Source organism: Orbicella franksi, chromosome 11 (genome assembly GCF_964199315.1).
Source record: "Orbicella franksi chromosome 11, jaOrbFran1.1, whole genome shotgun sequence".
Lineage (NCBI taxonomy): Eukaryota > Metazoa > Cnidaria > Anthozoa > Scleractinia > Merulinidae > Orbicella > Orbicella franksi.
In genome coordinates this window covers 11,664,252-11,692,050 of record NC_138155.1, presented here as the reverse complement: position 1 = coordinate 11,692,050, position 27,799 = coordinate 11,664,252, and the positions used below count along the sequence as shown (strand labels likewise).

Here is a 27,799-nt window from a genome sequence, read left to right as displayed (position 1 = left end):
GCTTTCGTAGAGTTGGTGGGGCCCTAACAAACCTTGATTTTCATAATGTATAGCGTATTATACAGTGCAGTATTATGGCGTGCCCATTGGGTGAGTTAAAATACAATTGCTTAGCGCAGGAGAAAATATATAGTGTTATTAGGCGCTAAAATTTCCAATAAGCGATTGTTCTTTCCAACGTGTTTTTTGCTACTGAAGACCGAAACTCTTAACTGTGTCGTCAAGTTGCGTGAGTTCAGAAGAGCTAAGCCAAGGATAAAAACTGAACTTTTTCCTGGAGAGGGAATATCGTGTGATATTTGCACCCCTTTTAAGACTGTTATTTGTACTTTAATAGGGACATCACACAACAAAATCTTAAACTTAGTTGTTTAAACCAGCTTTAAAAGAGTGCATTGGTGACGAGTTCTTTATTTGAGCCAGAGTATATGGTTCCATAGGTGTGTCCCCTTGTAACTAAAGTGATAACATTTTGTGTGAAAACAGTTCTAAATGCCTATGCATGCGCTATATTTGATCATAGTTAATAACTATGATTTGATGGAGATAGGAACAGCATCATGCAGAATGTAGTAGTACAATAGCACATTTAACAGCTCCGTGCTTAGTGATCAATTGAGATCAAACCTTGTAACTTTTCAAATGTAAATTATCTTGTCATTATGCTCACTACATGTCATTTCTGCCATCTTTGTCATCACAAAGGCAACCCAACCTCGCTTTCATGCAGAGCCTCGGATACATTTTACAGTATCGTACCCACATATTTACGTTCTTATACTAGACTAAAAGTAAACGGACAGAACATAAAATTCCCGCCGAGCAGTTACTTAACAGTAATTTTCATCTGTTGGACAAACATATAGACAACAACCCCCTACGAGAACCCTCTAGTATTTTATATATGTAGATATAAGAAAAGAAAAAAAATATGTTTAGAGAAACCTTTGTGTGTGGCAAAGAAAAATACTGTGGTTCTCGTCGTGTAAAATTAATATATAGATTTAGCCAGGCCTAAAAGCGGAGCTCCTCAGAATTTTAATTGGATGTTGTGAATAGTTAAAATCATTATACATTGTAGTCACCATCTGTCTTCTCATTGGCTAAAAAAAAAAAAAACTACAGTTAATTCTAGGAAACAGCGCAACCTACAGATTATTCACTAATCTGCTAGCAGATCAGTGAATAATCTGTAGGTTGCGCGCGCCATGCATGATTTTCAAGAGTAACGTCAAGTTCACGGACAGCGAAGTAAGAACATGGCTTGTCGAAAATAAACTGTGTTCGGTGCGGTAATGCGTTTGTCGTTATTTTCTTTAAATCAAACAATTATTAGATTCGGTTTTTGTGATATCCGAAATAATCAAGGGCTCGGTTAGTGTTATCAGCTTCACTTACCTCCACCTTGATTATTCCGGATATCACAAAAACCTCAGCCAATAAATTGTTTATAATCCAACTTGCATGGCATCCATGTTGGATTACATTGTAATGCAAATAAAAAAAGCTAAGCATTAAACTTAAAGGGCTATTGGGCTAAATTGTATGCATCAAATAAATCAACGTGTGACAAGAACAGAGAAAGGGTTCTTCTGTATTGAACACATTCCTCGTGTGCGCGGTCCCACGCATGCTATACCGAAAACCGTGGGAAAGAACGCAAAACAAGTAAGCGTGCGAGCGTGGCTGTGAGCGTGACGTGCGAGCGACGAATGGCAATGCCGCGAGCCGCTAGCAGCCGTCTTCCGATGTCCGCGCTACTAGCGGCTCGCGGCATCGTTGCTCGCACGTCACGCTCACAGTCATGAGTCACGCTCGCGCGCTTACTTGTTTTGCGTTCTTCCCCATGGATTTTCGAGGAAGAGAGAGACTGCTCGCAGTCTAGGCGATGTGATAATGAAAACGAAAATTGAGCCTTAATTCATGGGCAGATTTCAGGGGAACTTAAGAGGCCACCCCTTCCCCCTCCCCCACGACTTTTTTCTATCTAGATCTCTTCAAACGTTCGTTGCACAAATCGTCCCATGTTGGGTCGCCGTTCACGTAGCCCTGCGCCTGCACTCAGCGGATTTTCCCCTTTCGAGAGAGGCCGAGGAACACTGGGAACAAGACATTAATTCGCCGCTCGTGGCAAGTATATAACCCTGCAAAACACGTCGGATTTAAGCATCTTGATCAGAGTTTTTAGGTTTCAAGTGATTTTTCCTCTTTATTAGGTATCGGAAAAATTAACGCTCAGTTATAAACATATCAGATCATAAGCAACGTGTTCACGAAAGGTCTAACAAGATCCGCAACAGAAAAATTCGAAGTTGAACGCCATGAAATGTTGACACAAGAATAGGTACTTTCTTGAAAAGATTAAGAGGTAAGCCATCTGATATTTTTCATTGTTGATAGTGGTAGGCTTTAGGGTTGATTACAATGTTACAGTGTAAGTAGGCTTATTTTGCACTAGATTTTTGATTCGGTCAGTGTAAAACGCAGACTGCGGACTGCAAACTACAGACTAAAATGTAGACTGACCATTGAGTCCTAAGCGAAAACAGGCTAACTGGAGGCTAACCTAAGTGATGTCCAGGCCAACTGGAGTGATCTTCAGTCTAACCGGAGCGCGAGTCAGCTGACCGGAGCACAGTCTTTCACTGCAATTAGCCTGAATAATCATGTTTAAGACCAGCGCCTGATACTATTATTATAAAACGATATGTACTTATGAAGTCTGTAGTCTGCAGTCTGCATTTTACTCTCAGTCTGCATTTTACCCCGGTTTGCAGTCCACAGTCTGCGTTTTACACTGACGATTTTCAATTTGATTGCCAGGAAAGTGGAAGTGAAATCGGAACATCTTTGTACATTACTAAATTACATAGGCCATCAAGGAATATTCGACCGTACAGGCCCTTTCATAAAATAACCACAGAATCATTTAAATGTATAGAACAGCTAAACTGTTGGAATTTTGTAAGCAGTATCATCAGTACAGAGTAAATGATGCAGTGCATAAATTAGTATCTTTAGAACATAAAGGAAAAAGAGTCTACTCCCATATACAATGTACTTAAATGTTGGGTGTTAAAGTTCAAAATATCATAGGTAATCAAATTTCTGTAGGTCCCAGGTTAGAATCTAGTTGTAGTTTATAACAAATTAGGTGGCTATTATGTTAGTTACAGTAATTTAATGGAATAATTTTGAATAATTAATTTGTTCATTTATTTATGTCCATTTATATTCTGTTTGCAGAATGCTAAAATGGATACAATTTATTGGTTCTATTTGACAAACAAATCATACAAGAGGCATGCAGGTTGTGGTTTCACTAGATAGTACAATGGTAACCAGAGTTGTGGGAATATCATTCCAGATTTGTACTATCCTTGTCTGCAAAAGCTTATACTAAGTATGTGTTGCTTGACTAAAACAATAATAAGGCTTAATCATTCTGTAATCATTGCAGGCTTTGTTAAATTTACTTTCTAGACTGTTCTTCGTTTTTGGACTATTTGTATTTTGGCCAATGTACTATAATGTGTTGTCCCTAAAAAAGCCAACCACTGTTATAAAATTGTACAATTGAAGTGCATGGTGCCTTTGCAGTTATTGGAGAGCAAACTGAGTTGCTAGTTTAACCAAAGATGATACCAAAGTTAGTGAAACCACCAAAATTTTAAATTTTTATTCATCCCTATTTATAGCTGTGTCAAATTAACCATCGCTTTACTTGAGTAACTGTAAGCGTCGGGGGATTCTTGTTTTTCAAAATCCCACAAACTATTAAAATACTGGATGTGGTTCTTGATACAAAAGGATAACAATTATGTGGACTTTCAGTAATATATAAAAACAGAGTGTTTATCCTGGGACAAAGCGAAAACCAAAACTATACATGAATTTATAGTTCCATGACCTATGCAATACATCCTTGTCCTGTGGTTTAAGTGGTTTGAGATTTCACTTGTGATTGGTTATTACACAATAAACATTCCAGGCATATTTTAGGTGTTCATGGTTTTGTGAGTTTGACTGTAATAAGTATTTCTTTAAAAAATAGTGTTTCCTGCATTTTAAGAATACATTATTGGGAAACTTTGCTTGAACCCCTAACAAGTAAGCTGTTAGTGGTATTTCTGTCTTATGTAGTTTTGACTTGCAGGAGTCACAACCAGAAAGTACAACAAAAAAGATTTTCAATTGTTTACTCACATCACTCCTCTCCTATTGGCAAGCAAGCTTAAAATGCATAGGGCTGTTTGTACTTCAAGCATCAATTTTCAGGGTAGTTAATTTTTCAGACATTCTGAGGTGTCACCCATTGTATTTAGGACATTCATATGAAGTGGGAGAAGTTGTGTATATCCACCTGTAGATTTGATCATTGACAAAAGAGCATGCATTTTCAATGTAATGGAAATTTTGATCATGTAACAAAACTGTCTCCTGTGCTTGGTGACATTCTTATTGCCTCCTTAAGCAGAAAGACAGCATTATAATTAATCAATATATCCTTTGTTTACTCAATTCCTAAATCTCTACCATATCTCCCCCAAAAATATCAAAAGTTAATAGATAAGTGTACCCTTGTGTAAAGTTGGAGATTTTTGTATCTAACTTGAAGATACAATTAGTGCTCTTCACTTCTGCTGGAACGGTTTGCACCATCTCGCAAAGTATAACTAAGTATAAGCAGGGTGTGGAGAAATGGAAACCAATTTTTTGGCCTATCCTCTCAGTAAGCTGTAACTATGATGTACTTGTCTAAAAGTCATTCTTGCTAGCCCCAAAAAATTTAATCTCTCACAGTACTTCTGTAGTTTGAATTTCTTCAAAGAATTTCCCAAGGAACTGCTAGGCTTTGTGCTATCAGACATGACTTTCTTTGCAAGCTAATAAGTTCAGAAGCTAAAAGCTATTTTCTTGAGTCAAACAACTCCCTCATGTACATGTAGAAGGAGTTGAACTTGCTGTTTTCCCTTAACTTATGAGCCTTACAGGTAATACAGGTACTTAAATAATTAAGCTATTTAGTGAACTTCTAGGTTCTAATTTGTTTGAAATAAAATCAATATTGAGATGTTCATGCTAAAAAAACCATTCAATCTAGGACTCAAATCTTACCCAATCTGACCTCAAGGATAATCTTCATTTGCACATGACATGATCATTTTCTAAAATCCAAAACTAAAGAGTCACCAGTTAAAGTTTTTATCCTCATCAGGCATAAGAGGGGTGTAAATTTATATCTTTTAACAACTTTTCACCTTAATAACTTACTTTGTCTGGAAACAAGCACATTTTGAATTTCAGAGTTATGGTGGTGCGTAACATGAAGCTACGAAAGCATTTGTCAAAAAATATTTACTTATCTCGTGGCTTTTAGCCTTTTTAGAAGTTAAAGTATTAGGAAAAGTGCTTAATATTTAGATGTTTGCTTGTTCAGTTCAGTTAATCAGCCACCTAGATATCCAAAGTAACTTCCAGATGTTTGCAACATTTGCCTGCTGCAATGTTGGTGTACAATGGAGGTACACCAACATGGCAGTTTCATACTGGGTTCTGTAAATTTGCGCAAAATATTTCAACAAATATCTGAAGCTTGGGAAGATGCACAGCCTGTAGAGCTAAAACTTGGAAAGGTGTCTTCTTTATTTATCTCCTATAATATCACAATGTCTTGAATTTATCCACTGAATGGTCAATTCAAATTAATTTTTGTGTGACAGTGCAAACCAAGAATACCAGCTCTAGAACTCTGTCTACTTTTTTCCTAATTTAATTAATTAAAAGTCATTTGCTTTTATGCTTATTTAAAGTTTTCATCAGCAATGTATATGCTTTCATGAAAGGTAAGCACAGGCATCATGTTTGTCAGTACCATAGTTGCATCTTGTGTCATTGATTGTTGAGTACTGTTTGAGAAGGATCAAGAACCATTCATTTGATGTATTTCATGTGATCTGAAGAGTTCATGCAAGTCTTCTGAGTTGTCTTGCAGGTAGGATTGTCAAAGTTTAATTAGCATGTCTCTCTTACTTGGTATCTCTCTTACTTACTTTGTATAATTGCAATCAACAAATGACACTGGAAGATCTTCCTGTCTTTGCTGGGGTGATGTCATCCACTATTGCAATAGACCTATTAGGAAAATTATTTCAAATATGATCCTTGCAACCTTTTCATGAAATACATGATCTTGAACATGATGACACTTCAGTCTGGACTGAAAAGAAAAGAGTAACACTTTTGCAGTGTCTATGAATTGTTTGCATTCCATCTAGTGGCTTCAACATTCTTCTCGGTTTATGTTTATTGTCCTGGTCCAAATAATTATAGACATCTTGATCTTCCATTTAGGTCTTAAAACTGTTTGCATTCCAGTTAGTGGCTTTTCTTTTGTTGTCCTCAGTCTGCATTGAATGTGCTGGTTAAAAAAAAACAAAAACAAAATATAAACAAATTGGGATGTCAAGTCATCTTGGCAAACATGCATATCTGGGGTTATGCAATCCCAAGCTTCCTCTTTTTGAAAAAGTCAGTAGATCTGATCTTGTCCTTGCCTTTAGATCATGAAGGTTATGCAGTCTTCAGTGACCATGATATAATTGTGTAGTCTAGATCTAGAATAAGGATATAGTTTAGAATCACTCTGTCGTAAATGCTGTGTCTTTAGGGTTACCATGTGCCTGCATCTAAGCGATGTAGCTAATTTGACATGTAAACAACAAAAACATGTCAGGGGATATTTTATTTTGAATTTTTTTTTTCCCAAGAGTGATTCTTGTACAATCACTTCATATATTTTTTTAATCCTATTTCAAAATTGTTCTGTAGCTTTTATGTTCACTGAAATTGAATATGGCAAAATGCAGACATATTGTAATGTTTAAGCACTTTGGGTCTAGAATCTGAGTAACATATTAAATTAGCAAAAAAATTGCACTGACCTGTAGCTTTCTAAAGGTGATTTGGACACTCCCCTTAGGGGGCCTGGATAACTGGATAATTCATTTTCTTTCAAAATTCTTGGTCTCATTTGATAACCAGCTCTATAAGCTTTAATTTGATATAGGGGTTTAGGTAGCTACAGTACGGTGTGAAAGGGGAGCATTACTTCTCTTGGATGCGAAACACCTCTCAAGGTATACAGTAACCTTAAACCATGAACTTATTGCTTCTTTCCATTTTATGTGAAACAGTATATGACACAGCCACCTTTATAGCAGAGCTCCCAGGGGCCGCCACCAAGCGGAGTCCCATAACTATAGAAACAGAACCACATGCACGCATACAAGTAGAAAACCATAGAACTATTTTTTCATGGTCAACATGTCTAGCAGCGTGGATCATGGCAGGTGCGCCCAACAAAGCCGACGCCGCGGAACATGGCGGCCATAGTTTAATCATACATGTATGATATTGGACATCCATGTCATGGTCAATTGACAGCTGTCAAAACAAGGTATCTGCTGACCAGTATTATGTGACCATATCACGGGCTCAGGTTAAGAGCTCATCAAGGTCACCTGTTTTTTAAAAAGTTGACTGCTGACAAAGTACTGGTTTTCTATTGGATCACGGGCTCAAGCTAGGTTAACTTCTTGATCAGGGCGGGTTGTTCAGAAGGTATACTAATGTTTTTCACTGCTTATGTTTTATGGAGTTTGAGATTATTGAAACTCAAAACAGAAGGCCAGACATTATAAACAGAAAAAAACCCCTCAAAGTTACAAAACTCACATCAAAATCCTGGGTTAGCTTACTCGGGCGTTGAGCAACCTGGCCCAGGAGCTCCACTTTTAGGCTTGGCTAAATCTAAATATTACAATGTTTACAATTGACTCAGTGGTGGCATGAATTTGTACATGTATTTTGTAACATAATCGTGCATTGCTATTTGCCTTCATGCTGTACATCCATCAATAGTTCATTTTTTTTTTCATAAAATATGCTATTAATACTGTCTACCTTTTAAAAAATACTGGAATTCTACATAGCCTTAAGACACTTCCCAAATGTGACTGTAAAAAGATACGGTTAAAGGTATGACAGCTGTACAGTATTAAGAACAGCATACAGGAATATAATGAGATCCACTGCAACATTGCAACATTCACAATGAAAAACTTCCCCTGGCATTAATGGTAAAAATAACACTTTGTGGATGAATACTTACATGTGGGCTACCATTAATAATTTTATAATTCAACTTCAATAATTGATGTGTTTTTTTTTCTCCACGAAGATTGTGGACTACAGGGACTGTTAACTACTGGGTGACCCCATCAAATATACAATTTTGTAATTAAATTATGTCAAAAATTAATCAGTAAGCTATAAGTAAGTTATACCATCTACACATATTTTGCCTTCACTACATGTAGACAATTGAACACACTCGGAGGTTTTGATGCATATGTGCATTTGGTCAACCAAATCCAAGATATGTTTAATTAAGACATCAGTAAAATTACAGCTAAATGGATAAAAAATGTATCCTACATGCACCAAAGTTGAACACGAAAAGCCCCCAAAAAATTGAAAAATAGGGACCGTGTATCCCCAAATGCAGTGGCACCAATAGAATCGTCTCCGTGTAGAGCTTTCTCTGCATGCAGGGTCACTGATTGATGTAGAAAAAATAGTTCATGTTCATGTGCAAAAGGGGAATATGGAGGTGCTGTTAGCAATTTACCACGTTTCAGAAAAGTGTATGGATTTACTATTTCGGAAAATTATATTCCATACTTGCTGCACCAGCAAGCCTAGTGTAATACTAATCATCCACTCGACATTTCAACAACAACAACAAAACCGAGGAAAACTACATAAACACAATATGGGTATCACTACACCTGAATCAAACGAAGGATACCAGAAATGTTACAGAAAATTCGTTTAAGATTTATTATCATTCCAGTTAAAGCCAACAAATGCATTTAGAAGCCAGAAAACGTCCAAAATCTCAAAGACTTGCGGTGTTCAAGTTTAATAATTATTCGCGCCAAAGCGTAATTTGAATATTATTTCGCCGACGGCTTTGCAGTCCTTTTTTCGGCCGTGGCTTAACCAGGCTTTTACCAATAACCTTAAAAGAAATTCAGCCAAACATTTCACTAAACCCAATAAATGAACCAAACAAAACGAGGAAGTCTCCATAATTTGTAAACGCAGTATGGACGACAACATACGAGCGTCAAAAGCTGTCAAGGGTAGCAAATCGATGGTTTTCCTTCTTCACAAGGTAAACAGAAGAAGAAATTATAGCAGTCTACAAAGCGGCTGTCCTTACTAAAACAAAGAAAACTTCAAAACTCGGCTGGCAGTATTTACAAATACAGTTCTATTACTTTTAGACGTGAGGTTATCGGTATACGGCGAAAAACAACAGAAAACTAAGCTTGTTTGTTTACAGTATGCAACTTTATATTCAACAACGACTCTAGTCTTATTGTTTGAAATTTATCAAATTTCTCCCAGTATGGTTCCAAATCAGATAATCAGGGAGACTTTAAAACTCCTATTGAAAATATAAGCTTAACTTCTAAGCTTATCTCGCCGAAGCAACTACATAATTTTTATGGAAAACGCGAAAGTTTCTATGTAAAACAGTCGCTTGCCACAATTTGGCAGTTCACTTCAGTTTGAATCCTATAGGCAGAAACTTCCAGCAAAAGTTGCGAAGACTGAACTGAACTAATCTTTTCGATAGATCAACGAATCAACTACTCTTTTCCCGCTGTGTTTTTTCCTCTAAACACAAGAAACACGTTTGATTTCTCTTGTTGATCACCTGATGAAATCATGTGACTTCTTGAACGGCTGCACATCTCGACGCGTGAAGTTGTGTAGTCTTCTGAGTAAGTTTTTCGGGTATTCCAGCTCTTTTCTATAGCCGTCGTTCCCTCTGCCTCACGGCATTTTCCGGCACATTGTGGACGGGGCGTTCAGTAATCTCCCGTTCAAGGTAAAAGAGGGAGTAACAGAATGAAAGAATTCTTAAAACTAACAATGTAAATAATAAAAAATAAAATCTTGAACAACGACTAGTTACCTTAATGAATAACAGTGCGACTATAACTTTACAAATTAGGACATATAACCTTAAATATGAGGATGTTTAAAGATGGAGAAGATTAACTCGGATTACTAACGATGAACTACCTTGCAGTGCACGCGTATTTTGGTGAGCGAGCGAGCGCAATTAATCAAGCGAGCGCCATCCTGGATTCAACCTCACTGAGAGGCTTGGTAAAAGACGAAAAAGTGTCCTAGAGAGTAGGAGTGAGGCTAAAAGAGGCGTATGGGGGAGGGACAGGGGACAGAAAAATACCCGACCCCCTCCTCGCCCACTTTTCGTGGGCAGCATGGCGGCGAACCTACTCGATCGCGAGCTAATACCGATAGCCCGCGAGCATGCGGAAAACACCGGTACTGCAGGGTAACGATGAAATTGAAAAATTTCGAAACATTCGAAACAAAAAGTACTTAGAAGAGAACAGAGAGAACTTGAAAAATGGCGTAGTAAGATTTCACCTGAATATCAACGTTACGCGTTAGAAAGGCGGAAGACTCATGGTTGAATGCAATAAAAACAAAAATTGCGTTCGTAAAAGCCGGCTGAATCTGAGTAGCAACATTACAACAGCAGCCAATGCTCACCTTATGGAATCTCTTTTAGATAACTGGCTGAAGAATAACCAGATTACCGCAGATATAACAATATTTTGTTTTGGAGCCGGTTCGAGTTAAATTCAACTTCATTGCGACGTACAATAAATTCAGCCACTTTATAATTTAACGGCCGCATCTACCTTCGCGGTCTGCTCGTTTCTGGGGTCTTTTACGAGTTTTAGTTTCCAAACTTTTTTTCTAAACAGCGTTAATCCACGAAGGACTAAAGAGGCTCTATTTTCTTTTCTTTCATCAAAAGTACTAGACGCGTCATTTTAATTTGAGTAAACAGCTCGAAAACATAGATACGGTTTCGCAGATGGAAAAACAAAATTATGAAGCTGAAATCAAAAAAGTAAATTATCTTTCTGAACTCTTCTCCTGAAGCTATCGTTCGTTTAGTTCAAAAGGTATTGTTACGTCTAAAATAAAACAGAAAATTACACCCGATCGCTCTCCAGAATTTCGTGGAAACTCGTTACGCCCTAAAATTAGACCTGAGTAAATAAACCAATCAAATGGGAGCATTGAACGCCCTTCGGGATTTGTGATTGGCAGGCTGAACACCTCAGCCTCTTTAATAGGTTCGCTCCATGTTTAAATGAGTAAAAGAACAATACACCACTTTCGATATATTAAAATTCAGCTTGGCAGCGAGACCCAGAGGGCACAAACAAAGGAAAGTGAATGGCCATGTTTATTCATTTCTTTTGTTTGTGTCCTCTAGGCCTCATTATCAAGCTGAATTTTAATATATCGAAAATGGCCTATTCTCTAGAAAATATAATAATAATAATAATAATAATAATAATAATAATAATAATAATAATAATAATAATAATAGATTTGTATAGCGCCATATCCATGGCTCATGGCGCTTTACAGTAAAAAATGTTATTAAAAATAAAATTTACATTAAAAATTTACATCAGTGATAAAAAATTACTAACAAATATAATAGCTAAGCTGTAAAAATGAAAGTAAAACTAGGAATCATTAAAACCTTTAAATAAAAACTGACTAACTTAACTAAGTGTCTGTAATAGGAAAACAAACAACCAAGCTAGAAAGGTCTGTTGTATAATTACCTGCTGCATTATACATTGCTACGTGATATGTACGGCTATTTGGCCACATGTAGTTAAATTGGTTATGTATTTGCATTTCCACCTGTATGACTTAAGTAGTAATCAATCCTCAATTTGACTGCAAAAGAAAAAAGAAAATGGATCACGAAATTTCCCATGTCGTAAAAGGCCCAATACAGAATGGCATTAACGTTAATTCGCTTGAACTTTATTCGATCTAAACAGTTCAACCCAAATATTTACTGCCATTCTGTCTACAGAATTAAAAAAGATGGCTCCCGAATATCGTGATACCAGATCTTGGTAACGCACGTGCTTTTAAAAGTCTCCGAGCTTGTCAGCCTAAATTACTTTGTATTATTGTTTATTACTTGTTGTCAGACTATGTATTTGTTTAAAACATTGACGTCTATTGTTACAATACCACGTATTCTACTTTCAGTCTGGATACGGCTGTATAGCTGAAATCCTAATGTTTAATCAGTCCTAGAAAGCTTTTTTTTGCATCGAGTCCTTCATTTTGGCACCATATGTTTTGCTTCTCATACACGAACATCAAACGCTTGTCAGGTGAGCATTCAAAATCAAGCTACTGAGCAATATTTTCATGTGATTATTATGACCGGCAAGTTGGTTCAAAATTTGCTGCCTGTGGATGAAACCCTAGTGTGTGACCATTCAAATGAAAGCTATTTAGCAGTTCTTCCATGTGGCACTGTTTATTATGATGTAAAAGGGTGTTCTAACTTTTAATTCTGTGGATGAAACCCTAGTCTGTAACTATTCAAATGAAAACTATTGAGCGGTGCTTTCATGTGGTACAATTTATTATGCTGTACAAAGTGGCTCTAAAATTTTAGTTTGTGGATTAAATCACAATGTGTGGCCATTCAAATGCTCTTAAGCAGTTCTTTCATGAAATACAGTCTTTTGTTGCTGTACAAAGTGGTTCCAAATTTTCAGTCTGTGGATTATGCCCTAATGTGTGGCCATTCAAATGAAGGCAATTGTGCATATCATGTGGTACTGTATGCTGCACAAGGTGGCTCTAACGTTTGAATCTTTGGGTGTTTGTGGCTATTCAAATAAAACCTACTGGGCAGTGTATTCACTCAATTCTGTGTCAATTAAGGTGGTTCTGAGGATCAAACTCGCGGGTATCAGCCGACGTTTGATTCAAGCGATGAGCTTGATCGAACAGTGTTTTCGTGAGGTTTTGCTTGTGTCTCAAATTAATATCCATGAGTTTTTCTCAATTGAAATATTTGGCCACTCTAGGGCATTATGAATAGGCATTGTTACATGTACACCTGCTTGCGTAAACGTGAAAACAAATCAATCAAGTTATGTGATACGAAGATAAAGCCGGAAAGTGGTACGTGTATCTCGCCAGAAAACGATTTTCGCCGCGCTTCCAGAATCTCAGTAGCGTCACGTTTCCTCAATCACATCGATCTTAAAATCACGATAAAGTGCTGTTGCGTTTTACAACCAGAAAAGCAAGATCCCTTGCTGAACTGCTTTGTTACTGAAAAAGGTAGGGCGACGTTTTCTTTTTCTCTTGATTCAGTTAGTGATTGCTAACATTTTGCTTTTCGTGTGTTTAGATAGAAGAGAGAGAGTATTAACGGCCTAAACCTAAATTTATGCTAAATATAGTTTCCAAATTCGAATAGTCGCCGGGGTTTCGTGCAAGATTACAATGCTTTAATTAATTCGGCGGCGAATTTACGAACGTGAGCGGTCGCCGCTAAACTGAAGCTTTCGCGTACAATTTTCCCGCCAGCTGACCAGGCTAATTTTTTCGTCCGCAATCTGTCTCAATATTCCCTTAGTCTTAACCAATTTTTTACTATATTTAGTTAATGGATGTTTCCCTAACGCAGTAAGCAATATTAATTTCAGCTTTCCATCTATTTTGACCAATTTAACTTCAATTTTGTTGTTGAACAGAAATAGATAAGTTCCAAATTTGGGATAGAAGAGAAAACGATAGGCTCATAGTTCAGAAGAGACTTACAGATGCATGCAATAAGCGAATACAAAAACACATGGCATTACCTAATTTTTTTATTAGACCAAAAAAATCTATGATCTTAATCCTCATTCGACTCTTCCAAGTTTGGAATTCTGCTTCAACTTTTGTAACTATCATAACCTATGTGGCCATGTGGCACACATTAAATTTCCTCTAAAAATGCTCTTTATAGTTTTATTAAGCAAAACTGAGCAATAATTAACAAATAAAGAAGCCTCGACTGTGCTCTGTTCTGTTGTAAAGCACGCAGGAAGCGGTAGAGCACGAAAGAAGTGTAGGGGAAAGCACGAGACGAAGTCGAGTGTTTTTCCCCACTTCTTGAGTGCTCTACCGCTTCCTAAATGCTTTACAACAGAACAGAGCGTAGTCGAGGCTTCTTTATTTGTTTTATGATAAAGAATCCGATAATTTCCCCGCGCATTCGGCTGAATTTTCAAACCAAACTTTATTTTCCAAACGAATAAAAGTGGCGTCAGCCGTGCTCTGTTCTCTGATAAAGCACGCTAAAATAAGCCAATCACAATCCTTGTTAGAATTGTTCAAATAATTTGATTGGCTAACGAAGCGACAGCTATCAATTACAAACTGGACTTCAGCTAAGCTTTCAGTTTCGAGTGGTTTCGAGCGGCTTTCGAGAGAAGAACGATGCCTTCAAAGTTGGCTTTTTAGTTAATTTTCAAATAGGAATCTAAAGGCAGGCAAAGGTTTGTAGTCCATAGGAATCCGGCCGTATTGTGGCTCATGAAACCGTGCACTTTTCCAATGGAAATTACTGAACCAGGAGCTCAAAGCTTGCAGATAAAAATGCGAAATGCTGAGTTGAATTTGAAAGGAGCTACAGTTATTTAAGCTTTCGGCTTGCAGCAAGATTGCCCGAACTAGCGTAAAAGTTAGATAGACTAAACCGCTCCCACTGGTTCTACTCCGACCACAGAGGAGAATATCTAGAGCAAGCTTTGAGCTGACCGCATGTCGGCACCCCATCCAGGGGAGCAGAAATATTCCTAATATAGTTTTATTTTACTGAACCTGGAATGAGTGAGTGTCGAATGGGAAAATGCAGAGTTACCCACGTTACCACTAAACGCGGCAACTGTTGGCTCTAACGATTCACATCAGCGGCCGAAACCACTGGCCTGAGTTTTATTGTGTTATTTTTTATAGATGCCTTTGGAGTTATTTCCGTCTCAATGCTTTCGCTTAATTCTTACCCACTGTTCAGGATTAATTCGGAATTTTCCTTCTATTTTTATCACACTATTTACACAATTTCTAACATCGATTTAGTACTAAGTAATACTTAATTACCTGATTAATAACAGCACATAAATGGTTCTGTAAAGACTCTTTTCAGTTTCTTGATTGATAGCTGTATAGAACAATGAATCTTTTTGCTCTTGTGGTTTCATGCGGTTTTAACATCACACGTGTGATTGGTCGGTGACAGCACAATCAACAATTTTTGCCAAGATATTTTAAGATGGATTAACGCACCGTAGGCATAATAAACCTGCGATATGCAAAACATAGAAAACAAAGAGACTAAATATGAATTGAGTTCAGTGTGAAAAATAAGTCTCCGAAACAGCTATCGAGGAGCAAGACAAGAATTGCAGATTAAGCTTAACTCTAAGCAAAACAATTTTACTCGTAACGTTTTCCTGAAATTTTTAAATCTGAAAGTGGCTTAAGTGCAATATTCAATAGCGAGTGTACCGGTGAACGTGTCTTGATTAAATTATTGAACGAGACTGCCCTTAGGCTATTCATTTACGGGTTTAGGCTTGTCGCACACTAATTTATCGCCGTCATCTAAGACGAAAAACCTTTTACTGCAAGAAAAGCGTCGTCTTATGAGGAGAAGGAAAGATCTAAGAGCTAACACAGGCCTGACTGTATGACAGGGGTATTCACATCTTGATTGGACAAAATGTAGGTGTTAATCAACTAAACACAATAGATATATGTATATATACAGCATGTTGTGTACAGCTAGTCTGCGACCATTTCGGTATTCAATATGTCGCGGTTTTTTCTTTTCTTTTGTTCGCTCGTTAACAAGGATGAACCATTTCTCTTGCCGCTGTTTTACTGTGTTGAAAAAAGACTAAAATGTGACACTCAAGGAATTTTAGACAGTAAAGCTTTCTAAATTTGTCGTTTACAGAAAACAAGGATACGCCTCACGGGCCACTACAGAATTAGCTGAGAGCACTGTAAACAAAGTACATACGGAACGCAAAACTAACTAGATTTACATTGAATTGTGCGTTGTTGCTTTTATGTACAAAGAAACCAAAGGCTAAATTGATTAATTAGCTTGTGGAGATAAAGCATGGACTGTGCCTATGCAAAACGCTTGGTTGCAAACAATGCAGTTTATATTTCCTCGTTGGTTTAAAACGTAAACACGGATGTCTGTTCCGTTCAAGGGACGAACAATTCAAACAAGATAGACAACTTTCTGACTTGCTCTCTTGAATATCACTTCTGTTTGTATTCAAAATTATACACCGTTCTGCCATTTTAAGACCTCTCCTCGATTTCGTCTCTCGAAATCTTCATTGATCTAACTTATTGGCAGATTTCTGATTTCGAAAAAAAAAGAGTCTTTAGACACTTAATTAACAGCCCAATTTAGATCGGGCGTTTTTCGATCTTTTGCGACCGTTTAATTGGAGAGGGGGTAAGGAACTTTTGAGACCCTCACTCCTTAATCTGCTAGAGCATTAATGACAATGGAACTTTGCAGATTTATAGCATTTCCAAAAATATTTCTTTTCAGGTACATAAATGACGTCATATAACGTAGGAATGGCTAATAATTTCCAAAAAGCCGCCATTTCTGTCAGCCATCCTGGATTGCGTGATTTTTATAAAGTGTTTGAAAACCACAAAAGCGGGCTCAAAGATAGTCAAGACTGCTAAAAAAGCAAAATTTCTCTAAAAAAGTAAAAGTTGATGAAAAAAGTTATAGAATTTCACTTAAAACTGGAAAATTCAAAACTTTGAAAGACATGCCTGTTAAAATACGGTTCCTATGAGGACAATTTCCTAACCATTGACATGTCGTATAATTGCGCTTAAGTAAATGTTAAGAAAAGTCTCTAAGGTTGATGTTAATTGCTTTAAAAAGATCGCTTTTAAAGTTACAAGCGTTCAAAGATGGCGAGGGCTCCATTAGCATTAAGTTAATCGCTTCCAAATCTAACAAAGATTATTTGTTCCAGGCAAAGTTGCTTCAAAATCTAAGATTTACCAAAGGTGGTTTGCAATATTTCCAGCTAATCATTTGCAAGCGATATTCACATTTTTTGCAATTGTCCAAAGCTTTGATGATTGCCCAATTTTTGCATGAGACAACTTCAAATGCAAAGTACTAACATGTCTTTGTAGCCCTGCTCAAACAGGGGGGGGGGGGGGGAGGGAAGGTAAACTGTTTATAATTTTTTTCAATGTTTACATAAAAGCTGCCAAACTGGTATCACATGTAGTTGTACTTAGAAGTTAATTTATCCATCACAAACGTATTCTGGCAGCTATGCTGTTTCCAAATTTTAAAGTTTATTCTTTTTATAAATAACATTTATCTTTCCGTAACCTTTTTCTATATTTGTAGGACTTTTTAGCATTGTTCTATTAACTTGATCAGTTTTAGGTCTTTTAATCTTTCTGTATTTTTTTCAGTTTTTCTGACGCTTTTGAAAAATCTAGAACTCTAAGATGGTGCTAGCATCCACGATAGCAGCTATTTTTATATTATGACGCAGTTACCACGCGTATGACGTCATCATCCCATGTTTCTTACCTCAAAGGAAACTGTTTTGGATGGACTATGTGTTTTCTAAGTTTCTTCCATCATTGTTCACGCTTAAATCCTATTCTGTTCTTCATGCGGATCTTTTCTTACTGAAAAGAGGATTCATTCTCCTTGTCAATTCAACCACGTCAAGCCAAAGTTGTCTACGAGTTACATGAAATTCCAACAAAGCCCACCGATCTTTTACGTCAGAAGAGTAATCTCTTGATCCGTGTTATTATTATTGGTCAACTGATCAAGCGAACGTGAAAAGATAAGCACGAAACATAAAGATCTTAAGAGCAATAACGCGCTAAAACCTTGAGACTGCTGCGAAATAACCCTTATTTCTTATGGTTTAATGAAAACGCCCGGACACCTCAAACCTTGTAAGTAAGTTGTAAGCAGTAATGAAAATCTTCATTTCGAATAATTGTGTGTTTTGGATACAAATTGTGAACGTAAGCGTTTTTTCGTGACATCGTTTGGCGCAGCTTTGAGACTAGCCTAGCTGAAGCTAAAGGCCGGCTTAATTCGTTTAAGTGATCCACGGTTTTTACAATTCAAAGTGTCTTAACGACGTGTTAACTCAATCCATTACAAACACAGTCAGCCGCTTATGTGGCCACGTATTGCTTTGTTGCAACTTTTTATTTTGTGAAGTATATATGAAATAATTCATATTTGAACTGCGGTAGTAGATGAAAGTGAAGTATGATCATCGCAGTAAATTTTCCAATTTAGGCAACTGGAAAGAAGAAGCCTGAAAAAAAATCAGGGCTTCAACAGGACTCGAACCCGTGACCTCCGCGATACCGGTGCGATGCTCTACCAACTGAGCTATGAAGCCACACATTGGGAGCGAGGTCAATTAATTGAGTTCATATCTTCCCGTGAGTGAAATGATGTGAAGTATATATGAAATAATTTATATTTGAACTGCGGTAGTAGATGAAAGTGAAGTATGATCATCGCAGTAAATTTTCCAATTTAAGCAACTGGATCTTTCCAGTTGCTTAAATTGGAAAATTTACTGCGATGATCATACTTCACTTTCACTTTTTATTTTGTAACTTAGTTTGTTAGTCTCGCTTTAAATGTTTGGAACACTTACCCCAGGGTGGTCCTTAGTCTTCAAGGTTCATTCGGTCAGGCCTTTAGCTGAATAGCAGGTTAGTAATGTTATCACACTCGCAAGGAAGGAGAAAACGATTGCTATACAAAACTTTACTCGCCAGTAACGGTGGTTTAAACCTTGGCAGTCTTCAAATATCCTTTCGCTTTGTCTTGAGGGAAACCAAGAATATATTTTTTCACGTCTGTCCATTACTCGGACGACATAATACGAAATATCTACTTGCAGCTGTTTGAATGATTAGAAAATGCATTAGCAGGGTCGAATGAAATTTAGAAATACGTCTTTATGATTTAATTAAACGCTAAACTACATGTAATAGGATTCAAAGATTTGTCTTTTACAAGCATACAGACAGTCAAAGGCGCAACGATTATTTAAGTTTCAGTACTAATGGGAACTGATACAACTTATAATTTTAATTTTAATGAATTACAAAAAAAAAAAAAAATTCGCACAACCTGAGCAAATATTGTCCAATATTCGGTATGTTTAACTCTGTTGATTTTGGTCGTAATGTGATTGGTGTTTGGCGTTCTTATTATTATGTAGAGATAATGTAAGGATGACAGATTCGGCGCCGATTAATTTGCACGTATTCAGTTCGAGATTTTCTTCGCTAGCGTACTTTCAGTTAGTAACATACATTCAAACTTTTAAACGCCACGGACACTCCCGGTAAGCAAACTCTATACAGGGAATAATTAGAGGTGAGTGTACAGATACAGTTTGTGTTTTCATATCGCATGTAAACAGCAGGTAAAAAGATTCTCATTTTAGCAATATCTGTCATAAATTAAACGAGCTGTACAAAATTCGCGCAATTAATGTGAAAACTTGTCTGAAAGACTTGTATTTGCCTTTCCCTTTCAAATTCGGTCCACTGTCCTTTTTAATTTGCTTTACATATACCACAAGGGCACTGTATGTTCTTTTATAAGGAGAGTTTTCAAGTTTGAATAGAGCCTTCCGGCCAGCTCGCTTGAGGAGCAAATATACGTTTCTACTTGTTAGGCTTTTTTTAGAGTTCAGAAATCGTCTGTACTGCCCCGGTCAACTTGTCTTAATTCTTTATTTCTTAATGTCCTCTGAAAAGACTCAATTTCAATTACTCCTGTGGGTTGTTAATTTCGTATTTTTTGTCACATCGGGTGATTGCGTTTAGATATACCGGCCATTCTTATTACATACAGTGGAAATATCGTTCGTCGCTAAGGATACCGAGCCGCTTTTTGTTTGACAAAAACAACTATAGGAAAGGAAAGAAAGAGAAAAGAAAAAAAAAAAAAGGATAAGAACCATGTTCGTCTCTTTTGTACAGTTTGGTTAAAAAATAAATCCTTTATGGATAAATATTTTGCCATGAGTTGAAAATTAATGTGCTCAAAGACAGAAAACCACCAATCACAGTTCAGTATATCTTAATTGGCCCTCGAGCTCTGGATGAATAATAGAATATTTTCAAGATGTTCTGGGCAAAATGTTGTTGACATTTCTTAAGGCAGAAGCATTTTCACTGACTTGACTATTGTGGCATTAACGTAGAATTGTAGTAACGAACTTAGTGAGTTGTACATTCAGATGTTATTATTTTTTTACAGAAATCAAAGCTACTTGATTTCTGACTGGAATTTTTCCTTGCCCCACTCAAACAGCTGTATATACATATCAACACACACAGCATGACGCATTGACTTCGATGAATAAACAAGAGCTCTCCAGGTCGGCTTTAAAATTTTGAAAATGAACAACTCTTATATTAAATGTTAATAACGATCTCCATTTTTATTGCATAATTGGCTAAGCGCGGCGAGCGGGTTTCACCAGCCCACACAAGCGCGAAAACACATTCGTTTCAAACAAAAGTGTTTGCTGATTGGATACTAATAAAAGTATCTTTGTTTAGACAGAAGGATTCAATCCAGAACTTCACCTCAAGAAGTCCCACGATCTAGTTTTGGATCACGATCACGGTCCCGGTCACGCTGCCGATCACGGGTTTGACACGATCACAATCTAGCCTTACATCAGAATTCAAGACGTTAAACTTGACAACGGGAAAAATATCATGAATTACCTCTCAGGGAACGGAGAAAATACGACTGAGTCTAATAACTATACGCATTCTGAAAAACCTAGCGGCTCCGTTCAAACGTCTGGCATTTCTCATGACTCAATCCCTGCCATTGTCTTCATGGTCTTCATTTTGGCGATAAATGGCTGTGTTATTCTGCTCATAACATGTTACTCGTCCCTAAGAAAAACAAGCAATATCATCCTGGCCAGTTTAGCAGTGTCAGACTTTCTGGTGGGATTCGTTGGTATTCCTCTCCTTGTGACCTGCAGTAGTGCTACACATCTAACTTTGGTATGTAACAGTTCAATCACATTTTTCGAATTTATGGCCCTGTCTACCGTGCTACACATCACCGTAATGACCTGCGATCGTTACATTTACATTATGTGGGCCTTACGTTACCGTGATATTGTTCACCGCAGTAGAGTTTTAATAGTCCTTGCAATCACATGGATAATTAGTCTTGGGCAGTCTCTAATTCGCCTTTCGTGGACTTGGAATGTCACTGTTAAAACAGCTGTTGAAGACTTGGCTCTGGTCCAAGAGAAGGAAACAATATACTTTGTATTCAATATCGTAGTGTTCTTCGGTGTTGCTATGATTGTCATGGCTGCCCTTGACGCGCACATGTTGCTGTTACTTCGAAGGCAGTGCAAGAGAATTGCGCGGGAAAACGTGCCAGTGGAATGCATCAAACATGAACAGAAGCTTCAAAAGAGGCAAAGAAGAGCTGTGTTGACATGCGTGTTGCTTCTTATCCTGTACGTCATCTTCTGGCTTCCTTATTTTGTTCTACAACTGTTTCAGCTTTATCATCCTCAACATGTACCTTACTTCCTTCTCCTAACGATATATTACCTCAGGCTTTGTACATCGGTATTTAACCCTCTTGCCTACTCCCTGAGAAAGCATGATTTAAAAAGAAAGCTTAAATGTATCATTTTCAACTTAATTCCACATTCACGGCCGAACGTTTCCGAGATTAGTACTGTACAGTCTCTTTGAACAGGTGAACGTAATTTTGAAGGAATATTTAATTTAATTTATGGCGATAGATACAAAGATTAACACAGAACGTCTGTTGGAATAGAGACAAGCGACAAAGTATTACTGAGCTACTCACTTTAGTCGTCATACCTTTTCTTGCTTCTAAGTTCTTCAAGGTTTTGTGTTGACTACTTGCTTTTCGTTTGAATTGTATATAAAGGTTGGTTAAGGCCCTACCAAACGCACTCAATATTTTAACGCAACCTTTTACGTAGTAAAGCCTGTTTAGCACAAATGGGTGGAAACAGGGACTATTGTATATAAAGATCGGTTAAGGCCCTACCAAACGCACTCAATATTTTAACGTAACCTTTTACGTAGTAAAGCCTTTTTAGCCCAAATGGGTGGAAATAGGGATTGTGAGTGTAAAGTGCTAGTGCCTTGCCCAGGAACAAAAGCAATGCCCGAATCCGGACCGCTAGCCCCGGAGTACCTCGCGCTGACCCCTTGGCCACCGCGCCTCCCACTACCTGTTGCAACAATAAACTAGGATACCTGGATACGTTGCAATTGACCTCCCTGATGCCCCATTCAGCATCTTGCAGCATAGTGCAACAGGGTCGTCAAACGTGTGCAGAATACTGTAGGTATCAAGTTTCCAAATTGTTTACCATTACATTGAAATGTTGACTGAGTCTCGCCAGGTCTTCAAAACACCGTATTTTATTGTAAAGAAACAGAATATTGCAATCACAGTATAAGAATTTCCTCATCAACAACTAGCTTTATTTGCATGAACATATATACATACATTATTGAAAAAGCTTTTGTAAACTAAAACTTAAACAGCAATGCACACATAATAAGGTTATGACCTAGCAATCAAGTTACATCAGTTTGATTTGAAAGAATAATATTTCGTAGATCAAAGCAAGATGAAATGAATTTGACTAATTGAATATAAACATAATGATTTATAGAAGTCATGAGTTCGCCGATGACGTGCGATGGAGATAATTGTGTAAAAGTCGGAACGATAATCTCTATTTTTCCATAAAATTCATCTCTTAGAATAGAGTATTTTATGCAATACACAAGAAAGTGAGATTCATCTTCCATTCGTTTAGATTCGCAAATAGGGCGGAGTCTGGAAACGCTTGGAATTTGATCATATCTACCAGTTTCAATCCTTAGTTACAATGTTTTGCCGTTACTCTACTGAACACAAAAACGAAACTGCATTTCAGAAAAAATAACTAACGAAATCCCTGTTCAGTTATCCTAGAAGGTCAGCTTTCAGTACAATGTAACTTTTCGCGAGACTTGGAATAGAGTTGTAACGTTTTGTTCTGCTCTGAGATTGGACTTCAAGTGATCCCAGTGCCAGAGCTGATTCCACCGCAAAAAAGTTACAAATGGCGTGGACTCCACAAAAAGTTTATGGGAGGATATGTACCTTTTTCATTATCCTAGGTGAAGAAATGACAAGCACCTCAGACATGAAAGCAGCAATAAAAAACGTTACACATAATACGCAAAATACCAAATTGACCTGTTTTTCGTTTAGGAAACACACCGCAAAAATAAACAGGAATCTTCGAAGATGCCTCTGCCATTTAATTAACCGCTTAGAACTTTTCCCTGCACACTTCTTATACCTGCGTCCTTGATAGAAACTGCACACCGTCAGATTTCTACTAACCACAGTATTCTTTAGATAGATTTATCTGGGGATCGTTCGCGGGCCTGCACAGGTCCCGTTTGCATGAGTAGTTCTAAACGTGAAAAGAGTTTGTTAATAATTTGTTTGTGTACAATATGCTATGAGCAGCCTCTCGTGCGGCAAAATATTAGATAAAAATATAATAAAATAAAAATGCGACACAATGATGCGCTCACAGTTGTGAATCATCATGGCTTGATGATGTTTTAAACTTCGGCAAATATTTTAGATTTAAGAGACGTTTTCATGCCGAATCACTTATTACTATTCATCGAGGAAAGAAGACCGCCAATTTGTTTTAGAGACGGAAAAAACATGAAAAAAAATCCATATGTAGAACGAGGAAAGGAAAGCGGTAATACTGGCTGAGATGCCGTTCGAGGAAAAAAGGGCGCCATCTTGTTTTAAAATGTAAAATGGAATGTAATGTAAATCTTATTTATAGTGGTCATGCACTTAGCTATACAAGCACTAAGCCTAGCTAGTTTACAGGCATGCCACTGAAACAAAGGAAACAAATATTTCAAATAAACTTAACATAGTTTTAATTCCCAACTGGAAAAGACGAAAGAAACGTGGCAAACGACATATGTGAAAGCAGAAATTCTTAAAAAATGTTTCATTCTTACAGCATAATTATCCAAAAAAGAAAAAAGAACAATTATCTTTCACCATAACATAAGTATTGTATCTTCCTCACCCATTTTAGTTTAATCATTCAACAAAATTAAATAGCTTTTAAAGGACCCTTCAGTTTGGTTGGCACGATTGTCGTTTCTAGGAAAGTAACGGCGGCCTCCCTACTTGAAAGATTCTCTTTTCTCGTTGTACTTTAGTTGATTGACAGTTCTTTCAATAATGGTATTTCCTTAGCTATTAGGGGCTTGGTATTGTTTATCTGACCAGAGTCATAAACCGAAATGTACCCCATTAGTTTCATCAGTGGGGTACAGGCCTCTTCGAACAAAGACACTAGCGAGGGATCTTGGTCAAATCTCCAGTGATCCATCCTGCTTGCGTCGTTCTCCGAAAATTGCGTTCTGGTCGTGTTTACGAGAGTTTTTCCTTCCACAATCCACTTATTAATGGAATCCACCTTGGGGATACCAACAAAATTGTACACGTCTTCCATCATGTTCAAAGCATTGGTAACAATGTCTTCATAACGAACGAGCTTGTACCGCCCTTGGAACCAACTTGGCCAAACCTTCTTTACATAGTTTAAATTATCCACAACTTGGGAACATATCAACTGCGAGTTTTGCTTTATGATTTCAGTTGCTTCTGCTGTTAAATTCTTTGAGTCAAACAGTTACCTTCTGAAATCCTTGATAAAAAATTTACGCCTCAATAAGGACGAAAGAACTGCTCGAGGGTCCCTCACTAGATGAATGATCAGGCAATCGAACTGATTAGGATCAGAGCTACAGAACCGCTTAAGTTCCTGAATTCCAATTTCCCTTGGCAGCCTAGTTTGCATGATTTTTGCCACTGTTAGTTTCTTCGCGGTGCAAGCTTCTCTCACTACTTCATTTGTTAACTCTGGACGCAACAGCCGCCAGTACATGAAGGCGAGGCGCTTTGGGTCCCTCAGAAATGGAGGAAAAATTCTTGCCAATGTGGTCTCTTCTCTAAACGTGCATGTGAAAAGATCACGAGGCAGACTTGCAAAGTGAACTGTGTACGCCTTGTTTGTCTGGTCATCTAACGGTTGCCACTCGTCTCCATAGACAACTCTTCTTAGATCATGGAGTGGCTCGTAAAGGTAGAAGACCTCTGGATGCAGATTAAATATGTTCCCAGAAAAAGACGAGCCAGAACTCATGTGGGTCAAAATAATTACGTTCAACCTTTTCGTTCTCTCGGCCAATGATTTCACTGTAGACTTTAACTCTTGTTGATCATTTAGTACTGAAATGCCAGTTTCTACGCAAGTGTGTGACCAAGTTTTCACTTTCGGTTCATCTTTATATTGTTGCTGATGCATATGCACCAAAATTGTCAGCTCCGCACATATGATAAGGAACGCACCGAGGGCGCAAATAAACAAGACACGGAGCAATATACCATTACCACGACAACTGAAACGAAAACAGTAAATCATTTTCATTCGGAATAGAATCAAAGATTACCAATGCAAGGCAAAATCTAGATATAGGGGGTAAGATTTCCACCCTGGGCGCGATAGAGAGTGTTTGAAATAGTTACACATTGTCTGAAAGGGAGGTGGGTGGTTTATTGCAGTAATAATAGTGATGCCGGTATTTTGCATCTTCCCTTTCTCAGGCCAACATGGTAAAGACAAACTTGAAAAAGTAGGTCCATTTTTTTTTTAAGATGCCAATTTTTGTGGTGAAGTACCTGTAGCTCCTCTGAGGTGGAATGGTACCCTAAAATATGACGATGTTCAAGAAAAATTCAAGTTTTGAAAATATAAGATTTAAAACTCTTGAACACTTGTAAGAACATTTGAAACGATCTTGCCGAATTTGCGTCTAGATGAGTATGAAATTCAAGGAAAACACACAGTGATATATATATTTTTTATGGAGCAACGGCCATAGCAACGGGCGTTTTCAGTCAAAACGTAATCCAAAATATAGATAAGTTTTAACATAAATGAACGATACTTTGTAGCAATGCTGTTAAGACATGGGCAATTCGATAGATGTAATTACTAGTGAAAAGCGTCGCCTGAATCACCATGGCAGGCTCATTCATTTCCCTTATGAAAGGAGTATTTCCTACAACTGCGGTAACATTTTACAAAATAGAACAATCATTACAACCCCCCTCTGCTCCGAGATGCAACCTGTACCCCCCGCCCCTTAACGAATTTCTGTGTTGTCAAATGATCCATCTTGTAACAAACTTTAAGTGCAATTTTTCTCAGATGTCTACTTTTGTACCGACTGACTTCACACCAACATTTCTACTTTGGAAGGTATTTAAGAGGAATTCCTGAAACTTGGGGTGTTTAAAGACCAGTAGTGTCGTGATACGATAAATCAAAAACATCGTAACATTTTAACGTCTGTCTCGTGACACGAGATGATTTGTCAACTGGGTGTGGTGCAAAATAAGGTTATTTCTAAATAAAGCTAGTAAAAAGTACTGAAAACAAGAGTTAAGCCCAAGCGAAACGATCGCAACATGTCAACGCAATATATCGCAACATTGTGGGACGCTACATGTTGCGCGCGTTTGACCACCATGTTGCGACGTGTTGCGACATGTTGGGTGTTGTTGGTTCAAATTTGACCGTTTTCAAACTTTAGCCAACAAGACCCAATATGTCGCAACACTTCGCAACAGGGTGGCCAAACGCGCGCAACACGCAGCGTTCTGCCCCGCGGATTTTGGAGAAAAAGAGAGACTTTTCGCAATCTACATTGTTTCTCTACCAAGACGTTTTCTAAAACAGAACAAAACAGGTTATTTACCTTGTTGATGAAGTCATATCTCTCGTCAAGCTGCTTACGTAAAATCAAATGTTTAACGTACTAAGGACAGATACATATAAAGCGGAAGAAGGACGCGGAGAAATAAAATATAATTTAAATAGACCTAAATAAGCAACACAATAATGTTGATGTCAAGGGAACAAAGATTTACTGTGAAAAATGAAGATTGTCATTGAAAAAGAGTCTTTGAAAAAGAGTCGTTGCGTTGAAACAGCTGGTTTCATAAAAGCTTTTCTAATAATTACATGAAAATACCGTCGTTGTAGTTGAAACAAGGAAATTTGGGCAGAAGTTGCAAGACTCGAGCGAGATAAAAAGGAGAACTTTAAAACGCAGAGAAACCACTTTTTACCACTGGTTTCAGTTACACAACCAGCAAAAATTCAAAACCAGTACTTGGAGCCAATTAAATAACAATCATGATTTATTATATCAAAGTTAGTGGTATAGGTTTGGTTTAGTGGTCTGGGGTTTCATTGGTGTTTATATAATAAATAGAACATTACATAGCCTTTTGGAGATATGAAATTTCTTTCTCGTGTTAAGAAATATTTCACACGTTCGCTGCGATCACTTGTGAAATATTTCTCAACACTTTAGGAGAAATTTCTTATCTCCGCGCGGCCATGTAAAATCCTCTATATATTTATCAATTTGCTACTACTAGCTAGGTATACCACTTACTTTTATATAGTAAATATTGTTATTTAATTAGCTTCTAGTATTTATTGAATTTCTGCTAGTCTATAACAGTGAACCAAACTACTGTATTAAATCTATCACAAGGGGCTAATCTCCCAAACAGTATGAGGTTTCA

The 27,799-nt window shown here is 37.4% G+C and overlaps 1 protein-coding gene and 1 pseudogene across 5 annotated transcripts; one reads left to right on the top strand and one right to left on the bottom strand.

The window, feature by feature from the left end:
• Positions 1–72: 72 nt before the first annotated feature.
• On the top strand, positions 73–22,799 carry LOC145460321 (adenosine receptor A2a-like). 5 transcript variants are annotated; one of them, XM_081445091.1, is made up of 3 exons: positions 73–2,134; positions 13,990–15,729; positions 20,638–22,799. In XM_081445091.1, exon 3 carries the CDS (start codon positions 20,800–20,802, stop codon positions 21,811–21,813), a length of 1,014 nt encoding a protein of 337 aa, XP_081301217.1. In that variant the 5' UTR covers positions 73–2,134; positions 13,990–15,729; positions 20,638–20,799; the 3' UTR covers positions 21,814–22,799. The 5 variants fall into 5 exon arrangements, with proteins under 5 accessions (XP_081301217.1, XP_081301219.1, XP_081301218.1 ...); XM_081445093.1 differs by lacking the exons at positions 73–2,134; positions 13,990–15,729 and adding an exon at positions 12,158–12,329; XM_081445092.1 differs by lacking the exons at positions 73–2,134; positions 13,990–15,729 and adding an exon at positions 12,339–13,296.
• Positions 22,800–22,922: 123 nt separating this feature from the next.
• On the bottom strand, positions 22,923–25,940 carry LOC145460308 (carbohydrate sulfotransferase 4-like; annotated as a pseudogene).
• Positions 25,941–27,799: the final 1,859 nt, after the last annotated feature.

Excerpts from the sequence above, each read along its gene's own strand:
- LOC145460321 (XM_081445091.1), top strand. The coding sequence starts at position 20,800 with ATGAATTACCTCTCAGGGAACGGAGAAAATACGACTGAGTCTAATAAC.